Below are 16,285 nucleotides of genomic sequence, written 5' to 3' on the forward strand. Positions count from 1 at the left end.
TAGGGAAAGTGTTGGATAGCGTAGAGGTTAAAAATAGCACACTTATAAATAAATTATTTTTTTAAATATTAAAAAATGTAATTATTAAATTAATCTAAACTATTTACAAATACCAATAAATAATTATTAAAAAAATAATTACCAAATAATAATTAATATCCAAACAATTAATTATCAATACCCAACTATAATTGTAATAACTACTTAATTACATATCAACTACTTTTCACACTATTCCCCTATTAACACACAACAAACTCCAATAATAAAATAATACACTTAACATAATTATCAATTAATCAATTAATTAAAATTAATTACCAATTACTAAAAATGAATTACCAATTAATAATTAATTAACAATAATATAATTAGCAAAAACAATTAATGAAAATAAATTATTACTTAATTGCATTTAAATTCCTTCCCACCCTATTCCCCTATAAACCCATAACCCTCTACAGAACATAATTATCAATTAATCAATTAATTAAAATAAATTACCAATTAATAAAAATTAAGTGCCACTTAATTAAAATGAATTTATAATTCCTAAAAAAATAATAATTCATTTAGTATAATTAAATTACTTCCCACACTATTCCCCTATAAACCCACAACCCGCTACAGAATATAATTATCAATTAATCAATGAATAAAAATAAATTACCAATTAATAAAAAATAATTAACAATTAATTAAAATTAATTTATTATTCCTAAAATATTAATAATTAATTTAGTATAATTAAATTACTTCCCACCCTATTTTCCTATAAACACACAACCCGCTAAGGTACTAAAATACAAAATTTACTTAAATTACAGTAAAAAAAAGAATACATATTAAATACATAATAATATACATAAAAATCATATAAAAATCAATATTAGTAACATCGATATTACTAACATCGATATTAGTGACATCGATATTACTCACATCGATATTAACAAAATCCATATTACTTACCTCCGAAATTCTGTCCCTTCGATATTAAAAAAATCAATATTGCTTTCCTTCTATATTCTGTCCCTTTGATATTAAAACATCGATATTTTGGTACGTCGATATTAAAATATCGATATTTTGTCTGCCTACCTATTCAGGAAGCAGAGATAGTTAAACTAATCTCCAACGCATAACACTCATTCCACTCCCTTGAGCAGCTACCCGCTCAACTGACCAAGGACTTGAAGCTCGTCCTAGCCCCAGTATGATGCAAGATCATTAACAGCTCACTGAGATCAGGAGTCGTACCAGATTGCCTCAAAGTCGGTCAAGTCACACCTCTGCTGAAAAAGCCAGGACTAGATACTGAGGATTTGAATAACTTCAGACCTATCTCAAACTTACCTCTTCTGTCCAAAATCATGGAAAGATGTGTACTTCCTCAACTGACCCAACATTTGGATAATATCAACCTTCTAGATCCCCATCAATTGGGCTTCAGAAAAGGCTGCAGCAATGAAACCACAATCCTCAATGTCATAGATGATCTACACATGTAACTTGACTCAGACCAATGCTGCCTGCTCATCCTCTTGGAGCTATTGGCTGCATTCGATTCAGTCAACCGCAAGCTTCTCCTCAAGGTTCTACAAGAAAGGGCTGGTCTTGAAGAGACGGTCCTCCTCTGGTTCTCCTCCTTTTTCCACAACCGCTCACAAAGAATAAAAAATGTTAATTTCAAATCCGGCCTCCACCCCATTACTAGGGACGTTCCACAAAGGTCAGTGCTCTCCCGTCATCTTTTCAACATTTACATCAAACTACTCACCTCTCTACTCAGGAAATCCAACATCCCCTTCCACCTTTATGCTTTACGAAACGCAGTTATATCTAGAAACCTCCTCCATTGAAGACCTCCAGAGACTCAACACCATGCACAAAGAGGTGCAACATTGCCTCAGAAGTAACCACCTGAAACTCAATCAAGAGAAAACGAAAATACTCCTCATCTCCAACAAAGACGAAAACTCCAAATTGCAGAATGGCTCAAAGCTATGGGCGCCCTCAATGGCAACATCACACTGGCGGATTCAGTAAAATCTCTAGCTATCACCCTAGACCCGAAACTGGACATTAAAAAACACATTACAAGATCCGCTAAAAGTGCTTTTCTCAACTTGAAACTACTGTACGAAATAAAACGCTTCCTCCTGCCCAAGGACCTTAAACAAGCCACCCAAGCATTGGTGCTCTCCAGAATCGACTACGGGATTGCAGCCCTGACTGGCACTGCAAAATCCCACCTCGCCCCCCTGAAAACAACCTTCAATGAAGCAGCAAGAATGGTCACCAGAACTAAGAACTTCGAACACATCTCCCCTGCACTCAGAGAACTTCATTGGCTCCCAATTGAGTTACTAGCCAACTTCAGAACTGCCTGCCTCACGCACAAAGCCCTCCACACAGGCAAACCGGAATACCTAGCCGCCAAACTCAAAAGGGCCGGCCAGTCCAGGAACCTCAGGAGCTCCAACACTCTACTACTCATCCCGCTGAAAACTCGCAAACAAAAAACGGCGACCAGATCAGTTGCTGGAAACGCTCCCAAAGTCTGTAACTCCTTCACCCCCACACATCAGAACGATCCCCTTGTTTCAAAAATTCAAAAACCTGCTTAAAGTCCTCTTCCTGGATCGCTCTCAAGCGAAGAGATAGGAGCTAAGGAAGTACTTTAACCGGCACTCCTTCCAACTTTAACTAGGTGACCAATGTCACTGATTCGGATCTAGAAAACTTTTTAGAGACTAGTATTGTTTGAACAAGAAAACTCTTTGGATACTCGACCCAAGGATTGTGGATTACAATGGTACATAACTAAGTCACCTCCAATGGCATTTATCTTCTTGTGTAATATGACAGAACTATAACATGCTCAGTCGTTTTTGGGAGGTTTTTTAGGTTTTTTGGGGGATAGGGTGACAATTGTTCTATGTCTGTAAGGGAACATATATTATATTCATTGTTTGCATGTTCTGGTAACATTTACTACTTATATGTCCGATTCGCTATGTTCCTCTATATTCTCTGTACTGCCCATTTGCTCATAAGTTACTTGCAGTGAAGCGCTCTGATACCCTCAGGTCCAGCCAGCGCTCCCAAAAAAATAAATCTAAGGAACCGAACACACAATCCGGTGCCATTCACTACTAGGGCATGTAGCGCACTCACACTCATGCCCTGGGAGTATTCTAATATAGCAAGAGCTGTGCAAAACATTGGCCAGTAGCTTTTTAAATTCCAAGCCGAGTAACAGTAACTTGCGCACGCAGGCCCCTTTATGACAAACCTGTGGCATATTTGAAGATCTACCTCCCTGGGTGGCACAACCAGTGCTGCAGGCCCACGGAGGAGCATTTGAGTTACATGCCCTAGGTATATGTCTTACCCTTAGCCAAGAGACTTACAGTTTACTCAAATTAGTGAATCATGTATGCACCAATCACCATTATGTATATAACAAGTGCAGCTCTTTGACACTGAATGGCAGTGTCAACGGCACTCAAAGTCCTACGCCAGCAAAACAACGTCCAAACAGGTCAGAAGCCAAAAAGGTCAGGGAAGACCACGCCAAAAGATGTCAGGTCCAACACGGAGTATTTCAATATTATTTTTAAAAAACGTCCATCTCCTGAACATATCTTGCTGTCTACCTCTTCAGAATAGGGAACAGGGGCTGGTACTCTGCAAATTGAGTTAAGATTTTTCATGACTATGGGTATAAAGAGATCCTTTCATGCAATGCAGTCATCCTTGTCTTGAAGAAAACTGCCAACTCATTCTCCATCTCCATGGAATGTGGTATAAACAGTTTTACCTTAAATAATTTCAAGATAACATTAGCATTGTGAATTATCACGATGGTACGTTATTCTGTTTTTACAACTGAACACAGCATAGTGGTAATGAAAAACTCTGCATTGATCTTTAAAAAACAGCATAATTAAACCTAGCAAAAATATGTATTATAATAATTTATCAGTAGGACACTGCTCAATAATGTATATATGAAGGTAAAATATAAAAAAAATATGTTATGCACAAATGAATTCAATTAAGTTTGTAGTATTCTTTTGTTGCTTGGATGATTTTCTTTTTTACAATTCCCTCTGCAACTTTCTGCAAGTAGGATTGCCATCTGTTATCTGATGTTCTTCACTTTCTTCAGTTTGGTTTCTCTCTCTTCTACTTATTGTAATGTCTAGCTAGAATCAATTGTCACCCTTGTTGTTTTCAACCATACATGTTATATAGTTTTTTTTCAATGCTTTTATTGGCATTTAATCATGTTGAGGGCATTTCAATACATATATTGAAACATTTGGACGGTAATTTTGTATTTCTAGTCTCTTATGGGAGGGTCATCCGACCATAAGCAATCCTTTTGCCTATCCCTACAGCATATATCACATAACATTCTTAAAGCATACCTTCTTGTCAACATAGCCACTTAACTACCCTAAATGCTCCCCTCCCACCCTCCCTCCTCCGTGTCTGAATGTCTACTTATAATCTACGGTTGATTCCTGTTTACAGCTCCACTTATGTCCCACTCATGGCTCATCAGGCTGTGTTCATAAACGTCCTTCACCCACTTTGCTACTCTTGGCGGGGCGTGACTCATCCATGACATGGCTAGACTGTGCTTTGCAAGTACGAATCCTACCATCACAAATTTCCTACTCAGTTTTTAGTGTTTAGGAGTAGGGAGCAACCCTAACAGGACCTTACGGACCTCCTTAGGTATCACCCATCCTGTGGCTTCTTTTAGTTTGGCTAAGACTTCTGTCCAGTAGGGGTCCAACGTTAAGCAAGCCCAGGTCATATGTATAAAATCTACGTCCCTTTCACCACAGCGGGACATTAACCTGACTTATCTGGGTATATTTTATTAAACGTTTTGCGGGTAAGGTAGGTTTGATGCACAAAATAGTATTGTATTAGTTTAAACAGTTTATTCGAGCTCACTCGTTTAACTCCCTCATGTATTTTAATTCAATCTTTTTCTTTTAAGGGAGCTTCCACTACTGTTGCCCATTTTGACTGAACAAGGAGTACGTGGACCATTTTATCCTCCCGGATCGCCGGGTACAGGTGCGAAATCAGACGACATCCCTGGGCCATACATAACATTACTTGTAATACATTTGTAACAGGGGGTGTTTCCGGGAATGAAGGCCATACTTCCGAGGTTATGGGATATCTTCCTATAATGCAATAACTGTCTCCTCCCCAAGTCAAAAGCAGTCTCTGTGCTTTCCCGTGTGATGATTTGTTTATTTTCAAATAAACCCCCCATTTTATGCATCCCCCCTCCTTCCATCTACGGACGGACATAGGCTCTGCAATTTTAGAGAAGGGCTGAATCACCCAAAGCGACATCTTTGGGGCATATGGCGCCAGACCCAAGACCCTCCTAACTGTATGTTCCCATGCCGCTGCAACATACCGCATTATGTAGGGGCAGGCGGTGGTACCCCCTTCCCCAACACCAAGAGCTCAGGAAGTGAGCCTCCTGGGAAGGTACCTGCTAACAGTCTCTTCTCCCAGTTGTCTGCGTCATCTAGCCAATGGACTGCATGCTGCAGCTGAGAGGCTAAACAACAGAATTCGGAACACTGTACCTTCAATCCCCCAGTTTGTCATGTTCTCTGTAGAGTGGTCAGGCTCACCCTTTTACGTTTGATACCCCTTAGCAAGTCTATTAACAGGTTATCCAGTATTTTAAAAAAGTGCTGCAGGATTTTATAAAGAGAGTGCTGCATTGCATATAAGTATCGGGGTAGAATGATCATTTTTGTAATAGCAATTCTTCCCATAAGGGACAGAGGCAACTCCCACCAGAAACGCACTGAGCCTCTTATTCCTTCTATTACCTTCCCTATGTTAAGGATCAGGTACCTCTCCTACGTAGCTGCCAATCTGATTCCCAAATATCCGTCCAATCAGGAGTAGTTTCGATTTGCCCGGATTTACTTTTAATCCGGATATATCACCAAATCCTTGCAGTGTATCTAGAAGTATAGGAATCGCTTGAGCAGGCTGTCGGATGTACACCAGTGTTTTAAACCATACATGTAAAGTAATAGCTGGAGACTAAAGGCTGCAAACAGCAATTGGCATTCCCATAAAGGTTTTTAATTTCACATATTGTTTCTGGAGCCGCAGAACGGTCCCGGTCTCCTCCAGTACACCATCAAAGGCTTACACTGAGATGTTCCCCTAATTTGACAAAGGTTTTGTTTCGCTCTTTTTGAGGCCAAGATGATTCTGACAGCTCAATGATCAGAAAAGGAAAGAAGGTACAATGAAGAACTAAGACAATTAAACCCACATGTTATATCCCGAACAAGGAGTAGGTTGATGTCCCTTAATGCAAGTTATCTCCTTTATCCATTTGTTAAAGTTACAGCCCTCAACAACGCCTTTTGCCTTATTAAATATGGGGCATTTGGGCCAAATTACTGAAATTGCCCAGGTGAGTGAGTAACGTGTGCCAAGGAGAGGTAGGAACTCGTGTTTTTGCCACAGGCAAAAGCATGGGGATCAGGAAAACAAGAACATCAACCACTGGCCAAAGAGACACAGGCATGGACACTCAAGCGAAGGAGACCCAGAAATTGGAGAAATGAGGTCTAAGTAGGAGAGCATGTGAATGTAAGAAGACACTGTGCCTTAACGACAAAATCCACTTAGACTCACTCAACTGGCCAAAAAACAGCTCATGGTTATGCAGCGATCTACAGTTTGGTAAATGCTAAGAACAATTTCTTCAGAAGAAGAACCTGCAGAACATAAGACTTTTCCAGCTAGAATTGTCTTTAATATAATGTAACAGTTGTCAGAAATGGCTGCGGAACAAATACTTTTTTATTGGCTTCAATCAGAAAATGAGTACAGTTTAAATTTTACAGTTAACTTTAAAAGTACAGAAAAAATTAAATCGAAAGGATAAGAGTAGGTAAATAGACATTAAATTCCTTTTAACGTAAAAACGTTAGACTTTTCATCTGCAGAAACAGCACGCTTATAGAGAGCTTCCCGAACGTCGGAGCTGCAATCCATGTCTTTTTTCGTGGTTGCATCTTTGATCTAATAGTTTCCTTTTATCAAGCCAAGGAATAACATTCACGCGGAATGTGCACGTAGATTTCTGGGGTAAAAAGAAATAAAAGAACAAGTTCAGTAACAAAAATATGCATATGGGTAGCTTCAGTAGCGTGAGAGCTTGCTCCACCCCACACATAACATGGCTGCCGAGCTTCGCCTCGCGCTTCCTGATGTTACAAAGTATTGAACCACAAGCAGGACACTTTCACACTTTAAAACCTCACGGGTACGCGTTTAACAACTTCATTTAATTTCTTAATCAAATGTGAAAACCTGATTTTGTTACTGAGTTGGCTCTGGTGGCATTCAACGGATGTCCTCCTTCAGAACTTTTGGGTAAATCTGTGCTATTGTCCCAAACATTGTATTACTGTAAGATTATCTTTAAGTAGGAGGTTAGCAGTGTTTTTGCGAGTTTCCTCGCATCCACTGGAACAGAGTTAACATCAATAAAAATCTTTCATTTTCTGTAATGTTGGTGAGGTTGAACCAATACTTTTGATTTCATGTGCACAAGGATTTATGCACGGTTGATGTGCTAGCCGCTTAACCCTATTCTTGATATGTATGACAAGGTTGATTTCTATTCCTTGGGTAGAGTTTAACAAGACCGTGGGGCATATTTACAAGGGTAGTGACAGACTGAGGCGTTAGCCTTCTTGGCTTAACGCCTCACTCCGCCACTTCAGAAAACGTAGGGGTGCACCATATTAACAAGAATATGGTGCACCCCTGAGTTTCCCCTGCGCTGGTGCTACATCATGCAAGGGTGTCTGCGTGCAGGGGAAGATTGTTTGTGTGCAGGGCGGTCCCCCTTCCTGCACATAACCAATCTTTAAATGCTTGGTCCTAATTCTGGCGCTGCTTCCTAGTTACGCCTCCCGTGTAAATAGGGGAAAGCTCAGAATCAATGGATGTTGCGGTGAAACACCCACTGGAACAATCATGGCCCTTCCCTTTCATGCTAAGTAGAGCGATAAATGTGGCCTTACCTACAAGGCAGTGTTCTGTCTTGTTAAGTGGCTCAACTCTGCCTTGTAAATAAGGCAAAGCTCCTATCGCTGCAAGAACGTCGCAAAAATTGACTTTCCCTTGGTCATACAGGCTTGTCAATATGCCCCAGGTTTCATTGGATGTGTGTCACTTTTATCACTACCTTTTTGCACCAACATTTAGACTGAGCAATCATGCAAAATATTGTTTTGGTCAGGGTGAGTTGGTGAAAATGTCAATTATGCATTTGAGAGGTGCAAAATCACAGCAACACAGTTCAGTCTAGTTAATCCGAAGATACTGGAAACATTTTCCAAAATGCTATCTTATTTCAATCTTTTCTTATGAGTCCACGCTGCAGTACTCTTTCTCATGCACTATGGGCCTCATTTACAATGAGGATGTGCCACCGCAGCATCATTTTTTGCGACGTTTCGGTAACGCAGGGTTCTGCTTCATATTTACCAGGCAGCACTAAGCCACTTTGAGTGGCTTAATGCGACCTTGTAAATATTGTTCCCTTCAACGCAGTTTTCTGTGTTAAAGGGGCATGCAATGGTTGTTGCTGTGGACGTTGCAGCAACACCGATGGCTTTTTGAGACTATCCAGATTTAAGAGGAATCGTAACTCTATGGTAGGAGAAATATCTTTATTTCGCCTCAGTTTTAATTTTTTTATGTGTGATGTATTTTGCAGCACACATAGAAGGAGGAAAAAGCCTCTTGTGATTGCTTTTGTGCAGGAAAATGTCCCTTCCTGCGCAAAAACAATCATACCTGCAACGCAGGCACCCTTGCACCATGGCGCAAAGGTATGAGCATTGGGGCATAGCAGTCCATTGTGGTACAGCACAGGGGAAAAGGACAGCAATGTGCTGTATGTGATAGGCGCATTCCTGCTCCTTTCTTTTGCCATAGGGCAGCGCGGTGTAGCAGGAAGGCCTGCGGCACTGCCCTACAGCAAAATCTTGTATATAAGCCCTATGTGTTTATGTTGATGCTCAGGAGTATTACAAAGCTTACCTCCACTTAAACATTCAGGGCCTGATTCACAAAGGGCCTTCACACTTGTGGCGGAGGCCTCTCGTCGTGGGGGTGTCTCCGTACTCGGAGTGGAATCTCCACAATGATAACTCTCATTGTGGAAATTACCCCCGAATTCGGAGAGTCCCCCACGACTTGGGGGTCTCAGCCACAAGTGTGGAGGTTCTTCATGAGTGAGACCCTCTAAGAGGTAATGGATATCGGCCTCCTAAGCAAGTAGCTTTCAGAGGCGAATGCTTCTTCCTTCTTGAACAGTGCTCACCAATTGCAGACCTTTCACTGTACTGCAGAAGAATTGACTGGACCTTGGTAACCAAAACAAATATTGAATGACCAGTTATTGAGCTAATGTACAGAACATTGAATAACAGAACACAACAGGTGCACTTAAAAAGTAAATATCAGTTTGACCCTCCCCCAAAAAATGCACCAAATAACGCACACTAATTCTGGCAAATTCATAATGGAGAATAGTTGCATTCTCCACTTGGGTTACTAATGTGAATGGTATGAATACCCTGATATTTCTAGCTCTCTAAGCAGTATTTGACAATGTCAACCATCAGGTAATTGTTGACTGCCCCCACATTCTACCTTCTATGATACTGTCTTAATTTGGTTTGAATCCTTTGTAAGAATCAGGATTCACGCTATTTTCTTTCCTACATACTTCTTTACATTTCTTTCTTAGTCCGCTGATCTGCAGGAGTTTACATTTTACAAGTTCACCAATAATACTCAGCCTCTTCTAAGGCTGGTGGTTCTCCAGATACCTTGTGCAATATTGACACTTTGATGTCAACCAGTTAGTGCCCGGATAGGAATACTCTCCCAGAAATAAAAGCGAGTCGCTGTCGCCCTTCTCTGAGCACTACAAAGCCACACCGATGGCAGATCTAGGCTTTAATCATAGCCACAAAAAAATATTTTTTTGTGAAATCTGCACACTGTACCTTTAGCATGTACGGAGAGGTGTGAAAAGGACACTCTTCATTTTCAGGGGCTGTTTGTAAGCATGTTGTCAGACCCGTCACAACTTCCGCTTCAAAGTTAATCCCAGCGACGATCTGCAAATTTGGAAAATAGAGCAATATTTATATTCACCAGCATCATTTTACCATAGATTGGTTTTAATGCCCGAACAGAAAACGATTACCACTTTGTTAAGCAAGACGGATCCGTTGAATGAACCATAAGTTTGACATAGAATGTACGAGCAGAGATTCACATTCCAGTAAGCTGAACATTGCTGTTTTTCTTCTTTTGCATGGTGCAAATTAAAATGCATTACAATTTACACAAAAGTGAATCATGGCATATAAATTAGATCACTGAAGAGAAAATGACGTAAAAAAATACCTACCAGAATGCATGTTCAGATATATAGCATGTTATGTTCGCACAGAGCAGGCTCCTCTGTTATGGCAGAGGAGCATCAGCCTACTGCTGAGAGGCAGCGGAGTCAAACATGAAAAATAGAATGGTCAAACAACCATTTCAGGCCCTTGGCCCCCATGCAGTTACAGTTATCACACAGACACACTGATTTACTATCTGGAACTGGCCCAGGGCACGTGCAACCCGACCCTTTTATTAGCCATGTCACCTGACCAGTGACACATGTGATGGATGGGTGAGGGTGAGTGTGGAAGCCACGCCTCAAGGAGGGGCTGGTGGAAGCACAGCATTTGTAGGAACACTAGACCATGACCATCCGGTCACTACATCCCTCTCAAACTTGACTAAAATAGACAATGAGTCCAACCTGTGGCAGAGACCAAAATAACAAAGATAAGCTCCACTGAGTCTATCCAGACGGCAGGCAGGATAGGATGAGTGGAAATGCGTAGATGGCATCACGGCATGCCTCCATAGTTTACCCAGATTTCTCTGGACCGAATAGCAGTGTGGATGAAGTCCATGTTGTTACAGTCCACCTGGGCACTGTGGGTCCTGTCCCACCTGGTCTCACAGTGTGGAAGTCTATTTACAAAGTTCACTCTCTTACCAGGAATCCCCTGAGGCCCTTTTCACAAGGATTCCACAGAACTGTATGGACTACACAGTATCCCTTCCATGACACACCATAGGGCCATGGAGGAATCGCCACCAGTCCCACCTTCAAGTCACTTGCTCTGCCTCAAGAGTAGTTGTTTCAGGGTTGATGTACTCTTGCCATCTGGACTCTGGTGAACAGGCATTCATAGGTCTTTGGGGTTACCCAGTCTCCATGCCTGCTCTCATTGTGTTCTGATGCCTGCTGTGGAGCAGCCACAGACACATTTCCCTTAGCGGGTCTCCCCTCTCATGGAAATCCCTTGATTCCCGTGCCCGTGGATTGCCATGGGTTGGCGGGGGCTGTGCAGTCCTCTCATAAGCATTGCCAATGGGTCACTGAGGAACTCCGAACAGGGTCACGTCCAAGCCTCATGCACAACCCAAACCTTTGGTGAGAAGTGTCACCTGAGTCATATTAGCAATATTTTTGATTATATTTATTCAAAATGTTCTCAAGGCGCCATGAGGCCAGGCATAGCACATGATTTTTTTCGTGTAGAGCATCATGAATAGCAAAGTATATATGACATGCAGTGGCTAAGTGTTACAATGCTAAATGTACTTTGTAATGTAAGTAGATCCAATAGTCGTAGATGTTCTTGAATAGGTGTTTATTAGTTAAAGTTGGTAAATAGGAAGGCCCCACTGGGAGCAGCATCCAGCTGCTCAGCCCCACTCATTCAAACTGATTACACATTCAAACCATGCATGCACGATCATTCTAATGACATCACACACACACAGGCTGAGCAGCAGGGAAAGAGATGATCAGAATATAACACTAAGCTATCATCCCCAGGTCGGCACTGATTCACACTTTGAAAATGGATTTAGACATTGTACTAAGAAATTGTAGCAGTGTCAATATAGAGACATTGAGGACAATGCAAGAAGTTCAGAAGGAAGGATCTTTTATATGCAAATAAATCAGATGATATGTGAAAAACTAGGCTTGTAGTGGTGACACAGTCGGCTTTGTCAAATTTAACGCAAGAAAAGATCCAGTGATCAAAGTGTAGTTGGACAAGGCAGCATGGCTTGGGTGAGCCCACCGATAAATAATCTAGAATCAGTTACCAAATCATATCAAATAATGATGATGTATCACTGATTTGACTCACTATAACTAGGGTATTTAAGTGCTGCATCTAATAGTGGGCTATCCTTCCAGAATATAATCTCAGTAATATTGTGGTACCATAATATTGTGGGCAAAATATTAACAACCAAAGGTTGGACAAGGTAAATAAAGGTTACTTAACTCCAACAGAAAGATTTGCACTTTGGCAACATATCTTCAATATAGTAGATGTGGAGTTAAAAATAGTAAATCTATACTTACCAATATGAAAAAGCAATACATCTGTGCACTCATTGTGTTCACAGATTATTGTAAGCCAAGATGTTGGAATTGTTGATGCAAAAGGGGTAATAGTTTGTGGACAAAGGACTGAATTCTATATGTATATATTTCAGTCCTTTGGCCACAAAAATACGAGTGCACAGATATATTGATTTTTTGATTGAGATATATATATATATATATATATATATATATATATATATATATATATATATATATATATATATATATATATATATATATATATATATATATATATATATATATATATATATATATCGAAATCCACAATCCTGCAGCACAGGGATTCCAGCGAACACCAGCACAAAAAAGCAGGTACAGACCACAACGAAGGGTGAAGAAGTGCTTTATTCCAGAATGGGCAGCAGCATGACGCGTTTCGTCCGGGGATATTATACAAGATGAGAAGTGGATGAATCTATGGGTATGAATTTAAATCAGTATGTCTGTTGTTGGCTACATTTTGATACAGTGACATTGTTATTTATTAAATTTAAATGATTTTCTATTTTTGTACTAATATGATTGTTTTGACTTTGTTACTTGCCTGCATTACGTCTTGTTGTGCTCTGTGCTTTCTCTGCTGCCCGGAATCACCCGCAACGCCGCACCGGTCATTTCTGAAACTCCTGGTGGGAAGAGGGTCCCAGGAGCTATGCGGTAGCCACAGCATCCTGCACAGCACCTCCCATTTTGCCATGCACACTCTGGGGAGGACAATTTTGTTTAAATAGATTTTAAATACATGCCTTCCTGAAGAAGGCGTCTCCACTACGCCGAAACGCGCGTCGTAAAGAATATTTTTTCTGCCACAATTTGATATTATGTCTTACAGTATTATCCTGTTTATTATTACAATGTCTTTGTGTGATTTATATACTCAGTAGAATGTATGTTTTCCCTCTAATCCTGTAGTGAGGATTTTTTAATTAAACTTTTTTTTTATATAAATAAAACAATCGATTCTGATTTTCTATTTTTCTCTCCTTTTTCATTAATGATATCTGTTTTAGATAATATATATTTATGTTGTCTGACCTATAGTATAGTTGTTTATACACCTCTATAAATTAGAGATTGCCTAGGAATGTTTATACATTGTTGAAATTTTCCCTGTCCTAGGAATCAACCTATGAGTGATTCAGGGGGTCCTTGCTACTTCCAATACACTCTGGGGAGGACTACAACCCCCAGAGTGCATCACACCAGCCCACAGCTGCCGCAAGTGAGGTGGAGGCGGGGCCAATGCACTTATAGCGCAGCTTCTCCACCCGCGGCGCAGTACGTAGCCCGGACAAAGCCTGTACCAAAGGCGGGCCCATCTGAGGCTGACAGAGGCCTAAGGAGGCTGGGCTGGGTCACCCCTCTTTCATGTGTGTTAGGACTTTTTGAACTTTGGACACCGATACTGATCAACTGCAAAGATATCTTTTGCTCCTAACAATGACCACCAAACGTAAGATCAATGGGCAGAGGGTGGGGGGGGGTGTAGCGGGAACGTTGGACGCGTTTTTATCAAGGGCGGAATCAGTTTTACAGCATGAAATCCAGCTCACAGAGAAAAGCCTCTCTTTCGGGACTTATGCGGGACAAAAAAGATCATCCTTGGGGGCTATACCCTTGGTTAAATCTCAATTGGGCGTACCGCAAACCATGATCTGCCCAAGTATGGAGTCAGTAGAAGCTGGTGCGGTTGGCGTACCCAGTGATGGTGTAATCTCTAAACAAGGAGTTTTAGAGGTGGACAACCCAAGCATTTTGGAGCCTAACCAAAGCCCAAGGCTGAGCCTTTCTAGAGTTCCAGGGGGGGCCACTCCTGCGCAGAAATTAGACCTGCCCACTTCCCCTGTTTTATCCCAAGCTCACACTTTAATTACGCCCCAGGCAACAAAAAGTGACCGAGTCACTAGATCTAAAAGAACGGCTAAGGAAAGGGAAAGTGTGGCATGTTCCTCCAAAATTAGATTGGGAGCTAACAACGAGGGAGGGAATGAGGAACCACCTGCAAAACGCACAAGGGGTGGTGTGGCACTGAGGAGCAAGGCCAAAGCTAAGCTTAAACACCAAGCCCTAGGGTCATGTTATAATCTTTTCCCGAAACCCAATTATGGTACACCTCTTATTCTAAATTCTGATTCCTCCACGTTGGTGGAACATGAAGGCGATGCTGATCACTGGAAATGCCTGGAGACTTTAATTTCTGTTCTCCCAGCACCTTTTTTAAATAAACTAGGGCGCTCGAAGAAAAATTGTCTCTCCTTCTAAAAAGGACTCACGGCCCAGATAATTTGGAGGCATGTGGGTGTTACGGCACTATCCGGGAGGGTGACAATGGACCTGTGGCCCTATCACTGCCAGGGACCTTTGGTCCTGTGGGGGATTGTAATGGGGATGCGACCCATGGGGCAGGAAAATTGTAATGGGGATGCGGCCCATGGGGCAGGAAAAAAGCTCACTGGTAACGCGCGCCCTGCAATGCTGCGACCGTTTAGCTTGCCATCTGGGTCGGGGGGAACAACCCACTATTGACCATGGGTGGCCAGGGGTTAGCTGGCCCGGCGAATGTTTTCCGCCCAGACGAACAGTACCTGCTTATGCCGGTGGGCCCCCAGAGACCATTAATTGTCCCAGTAAGGATCATAGAGATGGCCCTATTATGTTGAACCCTGTGATTACTAAACCCTCCTGGGACGTCTTAGATCTGCCACTGGCTCATGTCCTTATGTCATGGTCTTGGCTGGTGTTCCTCCCCTCAGACCAGACCAACCGGAATCTTGGACCCAATTGCGTAATAAAACCGTAGATTGGCTATCCAGACAGAAAAGCTTTAGGGTAGCCATGAGCAATAACATCATAATGGTGCGCTGAGTTGGGTGTGTGGGCAGTCGCTAAAGACTATTGAGGGGGACTGTGTGGTTGTTAACTTTCGAAACCCAGCGGTTGTTCAAACAATTTTAAGGGGGCAGCTTTTGTGCCCTATGTCTGCGAACTACATATGGGCTTTGCCACTGGGTTATTTTTACAAGCCCCCTGTTAGAACACTGAAGTAGGCAGTTCTTCCCATTCCTGTTTTAAAGAGGTTAGAGGTATTGTCAAACTAGATACCCAAGATTGACTACCCGTTAGTAACATAGTCCCAGTGGTTTCATTGAATTTGGAGAAGACGGAGGAAGAAATATATGCCCCCCTGGCTAGTCCATTGATTTCAATTATCTCTCCCCCTTTGGAGTGTCAGCCTTCTCTACCTGGTATTGCTACCTCTAGCTCTACCCGGCTACCAACTGATGGAGGCTGCACAAAAGTATTATCATGGAATATTTCTGGCCTAAGGGCCAAAAGGGCGATGTCAATAGGGAACTCTTCCTTGCCACCCATCACATTAAAGCCCTTCAGGAACCATGGGAAGCTAAAGAAATCTATTTTTTGGATGGGTTCACATCGTTTTGTAAACATGCCATACCATCCGGTATGGGGACAGCCAGGGGGGGGGGGGGGGGGGTTACTGTTGTTAATCTTAAATTGTCATACAAAGCAAAGTTGATAGACTCATGTTCACCTAATATCTTGATACCAAAGCGATGATGGACGAAGGGTTTGAGCAAATCAAACACTCACCCACAGTCAACTGATCTGGGTTTAATCCATCACCATTCTTTAGCTCACTCCACCACCCAAGTTCAGACATGG

At 41.7% G+C, this 16,285-nt stretch overlaps 1 protein-coding gene across 1 annotated transcript in view; it reads right to left on the reverse strand.

Annotated features, from left to right (window-relative positions):
• Positions 1 to 6,857: 6,857 nt before the first annotated feature.
• LOC147708456 (cystatin-like) overlaps positions 6,858 to 16,285 on the reverse strand; it is a 64,910-nt gene continuing 55,482 nt past the window's right edge. Inside the window, exons 2-3 of the mRNA XM_086927152.1 lie at positions 10,110 to 10,223; positions 6,858 to 7,162 (exon numbers count right to left, since the gene is read on the reverse strand). Coding sequence (XP_086783278.1) covers positions 7,037 to 7,162; positions 10,110 to 10,223 — 240 coding nt within the window. The 3' untranslated portion in view covers positions 6,858 to 7,036. The remainder of the gene's footprint in view (positions 7,163 to 10,109; positions 10,224 to 16,285) is intronic.

The sequence above is a fragment of the Lissotriton vulgaris genome, chromosome 6 (assembly GCF_964263255.1).
Source record: "Lissotriton vulgaris chromosome 6, aLisVul1.2, whole genome shotgun sequence".
Taxonomy (NCBI): domain Eukaryota; kingdom Metazoa; phylum Chordata; class Amphibia; order Caudata; family Salamandridae; genus Lissotriton; species Lissotriton vulgaris.